General features: G+C 64.8%; 1 protein-coding gene across 2 annotated transcripts in view; it reads right to left on the bottom strand.

Moving 5' to 3' along the window:
• Positions 1 to 12,436, bottom strand: part of ADGRB1 (adhesion G protein-coupled receptor B1) — an 82,499-nt gene that overhangs the window by 48,822 nt on the left and 21,241 nt on the right. The window contains exons 3-15 of one of the 2 annotated variants that reach the window (XM_060127808.1): positions 10,326 to 10,487; positions 9,260 to 9,370; positions 8,740 to 8,904; positions 8,432 to 8,596; positions 7,906 to 8,070; positions 7,433 to 7,597; positions 7,118 to 7,219; positions 5,425 to 5,531; positions 5,019 to 5,213; positions 4,809 to 4,877; positions 3,991 to 4,099; positions 592 to 735; positions 56 to 131 (exon numbers count right to left, since the gene is read on the bottom strand). In XM_060127808.1, the coding sequence (XP_059983791.1) occupies positions 56 to 131; positions 592 to 735; positions 3,991 to 4,099; positions 4,809 to 4,877; positions 5,019 to 5,213; positions 5,425 to 5,531; positions 7,118 to 7,219; positions 7,433 to 7,597; positions 7,906 to 8,070; positions 8,432 to 8,596; positions 8,740 to 8,904; positions 9,260 to 9,370; positions 10,326 to 10,487 (1,735 nt within the window). Of the gene's footprint in view, positions 1 to 55; positions 132 to 591; positions 736 to 3,990; positions 4,100 to 4,808; positions 4,878 to 5,018; positions 5,214 to 5,424; positions 5,532 to 7,117; positions 7,220 to 7,432; positions 7,598 to 7,905; positions 8,071 to 8,431; positions 8,597 to 8,739; positions 8,905 to 9,259; positions 9,371 to 10,325; positions 10,488 to 12,436 lie in introns of those variants that run through there. The other variant, XM_060127809.1, reaches the window with a different exon arrangement.

Genomic DNA, 12,436 nt, shown 5'->3' with positions numbered 1-12,436 from the left:
ACCTCCCCCAGGCCTGGCCTCCCTGACCCCCACCCCGCGTGCCCGCGGTGCCCACCTCTGCAGCGCCAGGAAGCTGCCCAGGTTTCTGTAGAGCACGGTGCCCACCACGAACACAGACGAGTCATCAGCCTCTGGAAGAGAGCACCGCGGTCACCCTCCTCCCGGCCACCCACAAACCAGGACCCTGCTTGGGCAAGGGGAGTGTGTTTCCCCCCACCGACTGCGGACGCAGCACTGCCTGGAGCTGGGGGGACTGCCTGGGTCCTCCTGAGTGCCTCCTGAGACCCGGGGGCTGGCAGGGCACAGTTCATCTTCCTGGGAACCAGAGTCACCTTCTGTGTGACCCAGGCAAGACCCTCTCCCTCCCTGTGGTGAGGGCGTCCATCGGTCCATTCAGCCAAGATTGCCTGGGAGTCTCCCAACACAGGGAGGGCAGGGAGGGCTTCCTGGAGGAGGGGGCAACCTGGGGAACACTGAGAAGAAACGGACGCCACCCTAGCTCTTGAAGCAGCAGGCCAGACTCCAGAAGGAACTTCCTGGGGGGTAGCCTCGGACTCTGGGGGGCCCCTCCCACACCCCGAGGCTCCTCACCTGCCAGCCCCGTGGAGAAGACGCTCTTGGACACAGTGACCCTGTCCTCTGGCACCTTGGCCCAGTCGCCTGTGGCCCGCCAGCCCTTCATAGGGAAGCTGATGTCCGTGGCTCCGCTGGCCGGGAGCTTGTGGATGCTGAGAACTGGGGTTCGGGAGGGAGTGAGAGACGACAGAGACGAAGGGAGACAGAGACAGTGAGACGCGAAGCCGGTTCACGAGAGGAGCCTCGGCCCTGGGACGGGGAGTGGGCCCCGGAGCCCAGGACCGTGACATGGGGGTGCTCCCGGCTCAGAGTGGGTGCAGCGCGCATGGGGCCACCCAGCCAGGCGGGAGCCTGACACCAGCCTCCCCATGAGGTCCAGGGCCCGGGCGGCTTCCTGGTTCCTTCCAAGCCCTCAAATGACACTCCCACCCCAGCAGGAGCCCTATGGCCCTATGAGGACCCAGGCCTGGACCCAGTCCCCGTGGCCCCAGAGGTGCCAGAGACGGGTTCTGCGGGCAGGTGTGCGGCCACAGAGGGACCCACGGGGCGTGGTGTCCACCTTGGTGCCCCTCCCTGGGACACTGGAGCCCAGCCCTCCCCCTTTGGGCTCTGCTCTGTAACAGGGACAGGGACAGATCCCCCCTCACAGGGCCGGGACTGTAAAGGGGCCAGCAGATGGACCAAGGTGGAGTGGGGACCCGGGAAGGAAGGTGCTGGGTGTGGGGAAGGGCTCCACGCAGGGTGGAGGGGGACGGGCTGCGGGGACACAGCACGTATGGGGAGAGGCCAGGGCAGGGAGAGCTGGCAGGGTGTAGCTGTTTCTCCCGAGCTCTCCCTGTGGGCGCCTGGCAGGCCTCCTGAAGACACCAGCCCCAGTGGGCTCTGTCCAGCCCCGCCCCAGGCTTCCCAGAGGTGAAGCGGCAGACGGGCCTGGGAGGACAGGAGGGGGTGGGGTGGGGTCCCATCGTCTCCGAGCCCCTTCATTCCAGGCCCACTCACTCCAGGCAGACACTGCTCCCCTCACCCAGCACCCACGGCCTGGGTCGGGGTCTGCACCGGGGCGGCCTTAGGTGTAGGGGGAAGGGGTAGGGGCTTAGGAACCAACAGCCTCACCTGCCCGGCTGTCACCTGGCCTTCCCCCAACCCTGGGGCCTCTTCCCCAGCAAAACCCCACTGACCAGCTGATGCCCACCTCCATACCTTTGCTTGTGCAGCGCCTGCCCGCACTCTTGTACCCCTCCAGGCCTGGCTTACCCGGCCGTGCCCCCCTCCCCCACTGGCCGTGCCCTGCCTGCACCTGTGTGGTCAGCTCTGGGGCCCAGGGCACCTTCCCTGCAAGAGGGACGGGCGGCCCTCTCTGGGCGCCCAGCCCAGCACATGGCTGGCCCTCTGTGGCTGAGGCCCTCACCAAGGACAGAACGAATAAGCAAATTCATCCGCGCCACACGCTTCCAAACCCCAACCATGTGCCTGGGACTGTTCTAACGCTGAGGATGCAGAGGAAAGCGAGACCCTCTCCCAGAGCTGACAGGGAGCGGAGGAAACAGACAGTGACCCAAGTAGGGAAGAAATAGATGGACTGTGGTCTGTTGGGCAGTGATGACCCCTGGGTGGGGCACTTCCAAACAAGGTGGTCAGGAAGTCCTCCCTGAGGAGGTGGCCTCCGGAGGCCCCTGGAGGAGGTTAGGCTGCTTGGATTCCTGGGGCAAGTGTTCCAGCAGCAGGGCGTAGGGAGCGTATGATGTGTAGGGTGCGTGGGGTGTACAGGGCGAATGGGTGCGCAGGGTGCGTGGGGTGTGTGAGTATATGCATGGGGTATAGGGGGTGAATGGGGGTGCATGGAGTGCACGGTGTGCGGGGTGCGTGGGGCGCACGGGGTGTAGGGTACATGGGTATGTGAGTATATGAGGGGTATAGGGAGTGAATTGAGGGTGTAGGGTACACAGGGTGCATGGGGTGCATGGGTACATGGGGTGCACAATGTGTAGGGTGTGTAGGCGTGTGGGGTACATGGGTGTGTGAGTATATGGGGGGACTAGGGGGTGATCGGGGGTGTGAGGGTGCGTGGGGTGGGATGGCTAATGAGGACTAATGGGAAGGAGTCCAGGGCCTCCTTTGGTGACAAAGGGTGGGCCCTGAGCGCCCCTCCAGGGACCATGGGCGGGGCTGGGCGGCTGGGGAACCGGACTCCACAGTGAGGTCCTGGGCCAGGGGGGCTGAGAGCTGCAGTAGTCACCCGGTGCCATGCCCGCTCACGCAAGGCTGCATAAAAGCCCTCCCCTCTCTGGGCCACTCCCATCTCACCGTGAAGAAAGGCCCAGTCAGCCCGGCGAGGAAGGGAAGGAAGGCAAGGAAGTCCCAGCCGGCCTGGTGCCACCACTGATCCCACCTGCCAGGTGACCTCCATTAGCACCTGACCCCCCAGGCCCAAGTCTCCCCACCTGCGAGATGACGGCTGTCCCTGATCCCCTGGCCTCAGAGGTCTCCCCAGCTCTGGGGTCCTGAGCTCTAAGGCAGAAAGGCAGGGCCAGCCAGCACTCTGGGAACCTGCAGTTTAGCAAACGTTTGTCCCGGCCCAGGCAGGTCCCCAGGTGTGTGCTAAGGCAGCACAGCTGAGCTAGGATATGTCACTAGAGGCCCGAGTGTCTCTGCAAGGGATGCGACAATCTCCCTCCTTGGTGCTGTCAGGACCACAGCCGGGTCCAGCGCCCACTCCTGGGTTCCCCACCGTGAGGAGGAACCCTGACAATGGAGACTGTCGGGGGAGGCACCCCAAAACAGGGAGGACTTGACAAATGAGGCCCAAAAGAGCTATTTAAGAGGACGCGGATGACAATCGTTAAATGTAACTGCTCTAGTACTTGTGCCGACGGTCGCCACCGAGCTCTCAGGTCCCGGCCCACTTACTGCTCCTTCGGACCCACAAGGCCAGCGCCCCTGCCTTCCCATCAGAGAGAGTCGCTCAGTGCCACGGAGCTGGGTGGAGCCAGGCCCCTGTGACGAGGCACTTCGGGGAGCGGAGGACCACGGAGTCCTGCCTTCAAGGTCCCTGCACTGGGGGCCCCGGGGCGGGGTGGGGACAAGTACAAGTGGGCCCCCAGCCCCAGGGAGGTGGAAGCAAGGGACTGGCTGTGGCTGGGACTTCCTGGTGTGTCCCACGATTCGAGCTCTCCAGGACCTTGGATGGGTCTGAGAGCCCCTACACCGACCCCCTCCCGGGGTCACATCAGACCATCATCAGAAGACTCGGGTCTGTGCACCTGAGGATACAGAGGTCATCTTAGAACCCGGCCCGGGGGTCCTGCAGGAGGCACCTGGCGCTGCTTGTTTATAGACAAGGAGACTGACCGAACCGCCCTGCCCATGACTGCGGGGCAGGGGCCTGGAGGTCGGCGCAGCGAGGGCTGGGCTTACCCAGGTTGTCTGTCACCTGGTACGCGTCCCGCAAGTCCTTCATGCGGAAGCCGATGACGTCCACGAAGTCCTCCACCAGCCGGAACAGCTCCTTGGCGTTGGGGCCCATCTGGAGGGGAGGCGGGGGTCAGGGACATAGCGGGGAGCAGCCGCGCCGAGAACGCCGACAACCGGAGCTCAGGGTCCCCAAAGACCCCTGCGCCCCAGCAGGGACACGCCCTCTCACTGCTCTGCCTCTGCCGGCCTCCTTCCCTCGTCTGTTCCCTCCTCATCAGGGTCCTGTCGGTCACTCCCTAGCCCCGCAGGGCTCTGGACCTGACTTGGGAAGCAGACGGGGACCTGAGTCTCCATCGCCACTGTGTGCACGGGAACCCTGAGCCCAGAGGGGCCGCTGCGCTCCAGCCCGGTGGCCAGGGGTCCAGCTGGGAGGAGAGCGGAGGGTCTCCGGCCACTGCGGTCCCCACTCCGGGTGCTGCCCTGGGCACAGGAGTATTGGCAGGTTCCAGGTCAGCCTGGGAGGAAGGGAGGCGGACCAATTTCTCCAGATGAGAAAACGCCACGTCCCGGTGTGTACCCCACGGCCAACACGTTTTCTCATGCCCCTCCCCAAGCCCCGCGTGGTGCGTCCTCTGACGGGCGGGGAAGCCGAGGCCCGGAAGGATAAGTGACGTCCTCAAAGTCACGAGACTGGCAGAGGCTGTGCTGGGATTTGAACCCAAGACCCCACCCTGAGCTGGCCTGGGGCTCAGGGAGCCACCAGAGAGGCCCGCGCCCATCCTGCTGCTCTGGCCGCAAGGGTCCCGGACTGGCATCCCTACCAGCTGGGCCTCCTCCCACTTGTCCCGGTTCTCCTCCGCCAGCAGGTTGCTGATGATCTGGACAAAGTTCTGAAAGGAAGAGGGAGAAAGGCCAGTGAGCAGAGGATGAGGCACAGAATCACGGCCCAGACGTGACCAGGGTCAGGGCTCCATCTGCGGTCAGGGCTCGGTCTAACGCTGGGGGGGAGGACCGCCCTCCTGGTCGCCCACCTGTACATCCCCCGGGGTGGGGCTGTAGTACGCCCTCCGGAAGATCTCTGTCATGTTCCTCAGGACATCGATGGTGGAGAGCAGGTCCCCGCTGTAGCTGGTCCCGTCCTGGGAGATCTCTACCAGTGTCTGGATGACCTCGGAGACCCCCTCTCCGGGCAGCCCACGCTGAGCCTTTGCCAGGTGCTCCCGGGTCTGGGGAGGTGGAGGGTATGAGTGCCATGATTCTGCAGGTACCAAGGACCTCCCATGCCCAGAGGGTCCTCTGCAGCCCGCAGCCAGTGGCCGTGGCTGACTCACGTCCACAGGGTGTGCCACTGGGGACACAGGGCTATGTCTGAGGACGGAGGGCAGAGGCGAGCCCTGGAGTGACGGGTGGGGCGGGAGACCCCGGGGCCGGCCTCACCATCATCTGGATGTTCCGGTAGTCGATGGAGACACAGCGGATGTAGGTGGGGGGCTCCCAGTAGGCGATGCCCACCTCGTCCAGCTCACAGCGTCGCAGGATGAGGCCTGCGGAGACGGTGGGTCAGCTCCGTCTCCCACTTCTCTGGTAGATGCCCGTGTCCCGGGTGGGAGGCCCACCCCCGGCTCCCAGGCACAAGCCCCTCTGGATGAGACCCTGCAGCCCTAGGGGCAGGCACTCGCCTGTGGCCTCATTCCAAGAGCAGAGCTGGCGTGGGGGCCAGGCATCCCTTAGTTTCTTTCACTCAAAACATTTCTTTTTTTAAGTGTTTGTTTGTTTGTTGCTTTGTTTTGTTTTGTTTGGCCGTGTGGCTTGTGGGATTTTAGCTTCCCAACCAGGGATTGAACCCCGGCTCTCAGCAACGAGAGCTCGGAGTCCTAACCACTGGACCGCCAGGGAATTCCCTCACTCGAAGCATTTCTGAGCAGACGCCACAGGCCAAGCACTGGCACCTGGCAGGAGCCAAACCTGCAGGCATCCCACCGGCGTGGAGGCAGAGCCCTGGGCCGAGTGAGGGGCTTCAGTGTCCAGCCCAGGGCCTCTCCTCGGGCCCCTTCCTATCCAGAGCCCCAGGGAGAACCCAACGGCCCGGCCCCTGCCTAGCTCCACTCCTGGGATCAGGGGGCCCCCGATGGCCCAGGTGTGCTGCGGACACTGGGCAGCCTCGGGGCTGACTGGCATCAGGTGTCGACGGCCTGGAACACAGGCACAGCCTATGACTCAGAACTTACTCCCAGGGAGCCAGGCACAGCTGTGCACACACAGCGGTGATGACCTTAGGGAACTGCCACAACCCTGTCACCCAACAGGAGCCACGGGGCAGGACAGGACACCACACCTGCTGCACAGCATGGCGCAGAGTCCAGACGAGAGGCCGCACATGCAGACAAGAGGCCAGGGGAGTCACACCAGTCCGTGACGTGTATTTATTCATTTGGCTTCCCTGTATTTGTAAGACGCTACCCAGAACATGTATTATTCTGGGTAGGGGGGCTACAACCACAGCTGGAAATACACAGCCTCTACCACGTGGACCAGCCCTGTCGGGTGGTGGGGAACTCACAACACACTTGTTTTACAGAAGGAAAACCAAAGTTCAGAGGGGTTAAGTCACTTCCCGGATGTCACACAGCAAACAGGGGTACAAACCTGCATGCACTCCTCAGATAAGAGGGGCAAAGAAAACCAAGCCAAGCTTGATGCGTCCGGCCCCTTCTGGGAGCCCACCCTGCTTCTTCCACACCTCCCATCACTCCACAGGGCTGCACGGGGATTAAGATGACCGTGTTCAAAGCCAATTTCCTACTTAATGGCCCCCAAGCCCAGGGCAAGTGTGTTAATTCCTCTGTGCCTCAGTTTGCCACGTGTAAATGGGTGACTTTGTGGGACATCGCACTAAAGGGCTTCACGCTGGCGCTGGCTCCTGGTGAGCTCTCAGGACGCGGCGGCCCCGGACCCCCGCCTGTACTGTGCCAGGCTGTGTGCGCACACGGCTGCCTGGGCAGGGTCTGGGCCACGTGCCCTGAGCTGACAGCTCCGTGCGCGGGCCTGAAGGGGCATCTCGGCGCCTCCCCTGCACCTCTGTGAGCAGAGGACAAGAGCCCCGCACAACACCTGCCCCACCGGCCCTCACCTGTGGCGTTGCGAGGACACCGCACTGCAGCCACCTCTCCGGCCGGGGTCTCCTTCCAGATCACAGCGCCCAAGCTGTCCTCAGCGCAGATCTCATGCGGCTCTGCCAAGGGGCTAGACACGTGAGTGGGGGTGGGGCACGGGGGGCGGGCCGAGACCTGGCAACAGGGTCAGGAAGGCCAAGGCCCTTGCGAGACATCTACCCTCACGAGGGGGAGTCCTTCCCCAGCAGAACTAAGCTCCAAGCTCCCTCCCCCGCCACTCAGGAGGCCCCTCCCCAGAGTCCAGCGGTGGGGTGGGAGTGCGGGACGCTCACCGGGACACCGCTGGGCACTGCACTGCCGGTATTCATCTTGTGGGCCCCGGCAGGCTGCTCCCCCGAAGAAGGGCCCCAAGCAGGCGCGCTCCCGCCGCTGCGTGCCACCTCCACACGTGACGCTGCAGCCGCCCCACGGCGTCCAGGCCTGCCACTTCCCGTCCACTGTGGGACACGGCCATGCACAGAGCCACGAGGATGGGGGTGAGGAGGGTGCGGACACAGGGACGCAGGGGCAGGAAGCCACGAGGAGAAAGAAGTCGAGACCCAGGGCGGGGAAGCCAGAGCCCAGACTGATACAGGATCAGACAAATGCCTCCTGTGCACTGGTCCCTCACGGTCACCCCCCCGCCCCCCACACCCCCAGGGCCGTGTACAAGGGCCCACCAGGAGCCCCCCGAGGTCTCACCCCTCCCGAGTGGCTCACGCCCACCAGATCCCCCCACCCGCAGGCCCTGGAGCATGGCCCTGACCTGGACACTGCTGCAGGAAGCAGTCTCGCGTTTCCACCCAGTGGCCCTGGCACTCGGCGCCCCCGTACGAAGGCCCGTTGCACTCGCGCGTGCGCTGCTGCCGGCCCTGAGAGCAGCTGGCGGAGCACGAGCTCCAGCTTGACCACTCATTCCAGTTTCCATCCACTGCCCGGCCCAGGGGAGGAAGGGGACAGGAAGGCAGCGTGAACACCCAGGGCCCACACCCAGCCTGGGGCACAGGTGTGAACACCCCACAGGTGTGCCCCCCCCCACGAAGTCTGAGACATGGGTGTGACACCCAAGAGGGCCCATCACCCCAACGCCCACGGTACGCGAGTGAGAACGCCCCAAGGTCTCCAACCTTCAGCCTGATCACAGCCTGAGCTTCCAACCTGAGCCCCCTAGCAGGTGGGTCTGAGCGGGCAAAGCGGGGCTCCTAGGGCAGGGCTGGCCGGTGGCCCACTGGGCCCTTCCCTTCCCTTCCCGCCCCTGTCCCACCTCACCCAGCGCCCTCCCTCTCACCTACCAGGGCACAGAGCGATGTTGCAGAACTTGGTTTGCTTCTCCGGGCCCTCACAGGGGTTGCCTCCAAACTGGGGTGGCCTGCAGGTGCGCGTGCGGTCCCGGAAGCCGCGGCCGCAGGTGCTGGAGCACAGGCTCCAAGGCGACCACTCGTCCCAGGCGCCATGCACTACGGAAGGAACAAAGCACTCTGCGACCCCTGTCTGCCCGAGCCCGCAGCCCGGTCACCCGCCCCTGATGCCCCGCCCTCTGACCCGGACGCCCCGCCCCCTGCTCCTGTTATTCCCCCGCCCCCCACGGCGCGCCGCCCACCTGGACACACAGCGGAGTTGTTGCACAGCCGCTGCTCCCGCAGGGGCCCGCTGCACTGCGTGCTGTAGGAGGACGACACACAGAAGCGCGTGCGAGTCTGCCAGCCCTCACCGCAGGTGCTGGAGCACACGCTCCACGGGGACCACTCCTCGGCCGCGGGGTCACCTGTGGGCCCAGACCTACAGCATCACAGGCCTGCTGCTGCCCCTGCACCCGAGCTACGGTCAGACCGTCAGGCGGCCGCAGCAAAGCCCTTGAGCACCCCACCCGTTTTTTATTCTCGACAGTCCCCTTCTCCTCACACCACTTCCCCTAAATCCAGTGTGCCTGGAGACAAGAGCCTGGCACCTGAGAGGTTAGTCTAATTATGGAAAATTATTACAGTCATTACTTAGAAGCAACAGCAATTAATAACGTATAGTACTCGCCCAAAGACCTAGTCCCCTGAAACCAACTTTCCCCACTTCCCAGCGTTTTAGTGCATTTGCGTTGTCAGCCCCGCCCAGCCGCTGCCACTCACCTGTCTGCGGGGCAGGAAACCCAAACTGCTGCAGCTCGTCTCCCAGCTCCTCGCGCCGCCGGGCATCCGTGGACCGCAGGGACTGGCTCCGGGAGTTGGTGCGCCCGGCGGCTGCAGGGCGGGTTCAGGTAAGCGTCCAGGCCGTGGCCTGCAGCCCCCGCCCTGCAGCTCTAGAGGGGCGCTCTCGGCCCTTGGTCCCTCGGTCCCCAGCCGCAGCGGGGTCCGGGCTTGTCAGCACCAGGGCCACTTGGCCGCACCGGACAGGTGGGAAACTCGGGACCAGGGCACCCTGGCCTGGCGCCAATCCCTGTCTGGTCCAGTCTCCCCTGCCCTGCGCCCCTCCCTCTCTTCCTCCGGGGCCCGCAGGAGTCACCTGCGGGTCAGCACGTCTGAATGGCTACTGCTCTCCGCTGCTGAGCATCCCGGCAGCGATCCTGCCCCCCGCGGCCCAGCCCCGACACCCCAGGGCCCTCTCCAGGCTTCGGAGATGAGCTCCTCTCCCCAGGAAAGTTCGTCGGGGAAAAAACAACCCGAAGAATGACAATCTCATTATAACTTGATTTAATTTTATGGAAGCAGCTAAAATATGCATGAGGTCATTAGAGAGCCTTATTAAAGAAATACATCCTGGAGGCAGCATCCGGCTGGGACAGTCGGGTCTGGCCAGGGCTAGGGATGGCGGTGGCGGAACAAGCCCCTCAGCCGGCTTTCCACGTGCACCCCAGAATTCCCAATCCACAGTTGCTAAGAAAGGCCCATCCAGTCCTAACACCGGGTCCCACCCTTCCTCCTGGGCCCTTACTTCTACTGGTCCCGCCCCTGGAAGGCTCCACCCTCTGACCCCGCCCCTGTCCCAGGTCCCGCCCCTCGTAGCCCAGGCCTTGCCTGGCCCGGCCCCGCCCCGAGCGCCCTCCCTCCCTCCCTCACCTGGCCAGGCCCTGCCCGCCCCTCCCCGCCCTTTTCCCCGCCCGGCCCGGCCCAGTCCGGGTTCCTGCCTCCACCTGACCCCGCCCCGAGCCCCTCCCTCCCCCGGCTCCGCCCGGGACCCGCCTGTCCGCGCACTCACGGCCGCAGGCCTTGCGGTTGCACAGGCGGCCCTCCTCCAGCACCCCCTCGCAGCCGCCGCCTTCAATGCCCGGTGCGGGCAGGCAGGTGCGCGTCCGCGTCTGCAGGCCTCCCCCGCAGTCCCGCGTGCACTCGCCCCACAGGGACCACAGCTTCCAGCCGCCTGGTGGGGACCAGAGGGCAGGGGTCAGGGCCAGGGGCAAAGGGCTGCGGTGTCTTTCGGGGAGTGACCTCTAGGGGTCTCCCAGGCAGGGATCTGGGGCACAGCAGCCCCTGCGAAGAGGCCTCCGCGTCGGAACCAGCATAGCACCCTGGAGGGTCAGCTAGGAGGCAAGTGTGGGCCTGGACGGGGTTGGTGATGGAGTGTGAAGCAGAGGCCGACAGGGCCGGGAGGGGCAGAGGTGCCAGGCAAGTTGTGGTCCGGGGCCCACCCCACTTCTCTCTGGAGTCTCTGTGCTCTCCGGCTCTGTCTACAGGCACCTGGGCCAGGGTCTCCACTGGCTTTGAATCCAGGTCCCCAGTGTGGGGCTGGACACAGAGCTGGAGCCCCAGGTGGGTCTGGAGAATGAATGAATGAATGAATGAATGACACCCCTGCCCACCCCAACGGCTGCCTTATAGCGAGGGCCGGGTGATGGGCTGGGGGCAGAGGGGCTCTCCTGCCTGGCACCGAGCCTCGCGCCCTGCTGAACCCCCTCCCCATGGTCCTCAGTCCAGTATCCTCTGAGCCTCAGTTTGCTCATCCCCCCATCCCCTGCCATGACCCATGTGCTCATTCCCCCAGCTCCCGCAGGGACACCAGAGGTGACCGAGGTCCCACCCCTGGTAGCCGAGTGGGGTCTCACACCCAGGGCCCCGCCAGACGGAGCGTCCCCCAGACCCAGCAGACACTGGCTGCTGAGGGCCTCCAGGCCCCTATGGCCACCCTCCTTCAGCCCTCTCAAGGGTCTTCTCCATCCCGGCCCCGTCCCCCCAACCATCATGACCTCGTGCCCCTGAAGTTCTGAGCCCCTTGGTGGCCCCAGTGCCACCAAGGACACTAAGAGGGACAGCCTCAAAGTACTGGGGAGCCATTGAGGGGTGAGCAGCAGGGAGGCCACACATCTTGGGCCAGAGCTGGAGGCTGCACTGATTCGCTCAGGAAGGGGCCGCTTCATCCAGGCTTTCTGTTCAAAGGCCACCCTTAAGGTGCCCAGATCACTCCTGCCTCGAGGGACTCTGGTGCCGCCACCCCATTTGTCCTGGAGAACCCCAGGGCCCCTACACTCCCAGCATAGCAGGGTCAGGGCAGACTCAACAAGGGCACGCAGCCTCACCGAGCACCTACTTTGCGCCGGGCACCCTGCACACAGCCAGCCCCCCGACACGGCACCCATGTATGAGGAGGCGAGGAGATGGCATCGCCAAGGCCCAGCACTGGGAGCTGCACTAGAGCTGGGCCACTGCCCCATGCTGCCTGCTCACCCGGGGCTGGAGCAGGGGAGCCAGGCTGGCCGAGGGCAGGTCACACCTGGCCCAGCAGGAGCGTCCCTGATGCCTCCTGGAGGCTGGCTTATCTGGGGAGCACATAGGGTGGGAATGAGGACTGTGCAGATCCTGGAGGGTGGGCACTGGAGCCGAAAGGCCAGGGTCACATGGTGGCCCCAGCACCCACGACCATGGGATGGTTAAGTCCACCCTGCCCTGGCCTCACACCCCTCGCCAGAGGACGAGGGCACTACTTCCTAGGACTTACACCTGTGAGGGTAAATGGCAAGAAATGGCTGGGCGACGACAGGTGTGGGCGTCACTGGGGTCGGAGTCGATCCCAGAGAACTCTGATGGGCAGCAACTTGGGCGTCCAGGTGCTCTGGTCTGTGGAGGGCCGCTCGAAAGGTGCCAGAGCCCCTCCCAGTGGTCCCTGCGCCTGTGCTGGGAACCGACCAGCAGGGGGCGCCGGAAGCAAATGAACGGGAGGCGGGGGAGGGAGCCCAATTTCCCCGGTTTGGAAGGCGGGGCTCATTTCTCCCTCCACGCCCCCAAGCCCTTGAGGAATCTTCTCTCCCCTTGCAGAACCCACCCTCCCATACGTCTCACTTCCCCCTGAGCCCAGAGACGAAGAGCATCAACGGG

This window comes from Lagenorhynchus albirostris, chromosome 17 (genome assembly GCF_949774975.1).
Source record: "Lagenorhynchus albirostris chromosome 17, mLagAlb1.1, whole genome shotgun sequence".
NCBI classification, from domain to species: Eukaryota; Metazoa; Chordata; class Mammalia; order Artiodactyla; family Delphinidae; genus Lagenorhynchus; species Lagenorhynchus albirostris.
Note: the sequence above shows the minus strand (reverse complement) of the source record. Positions and strands in the feature narration are given on the sequence as shown.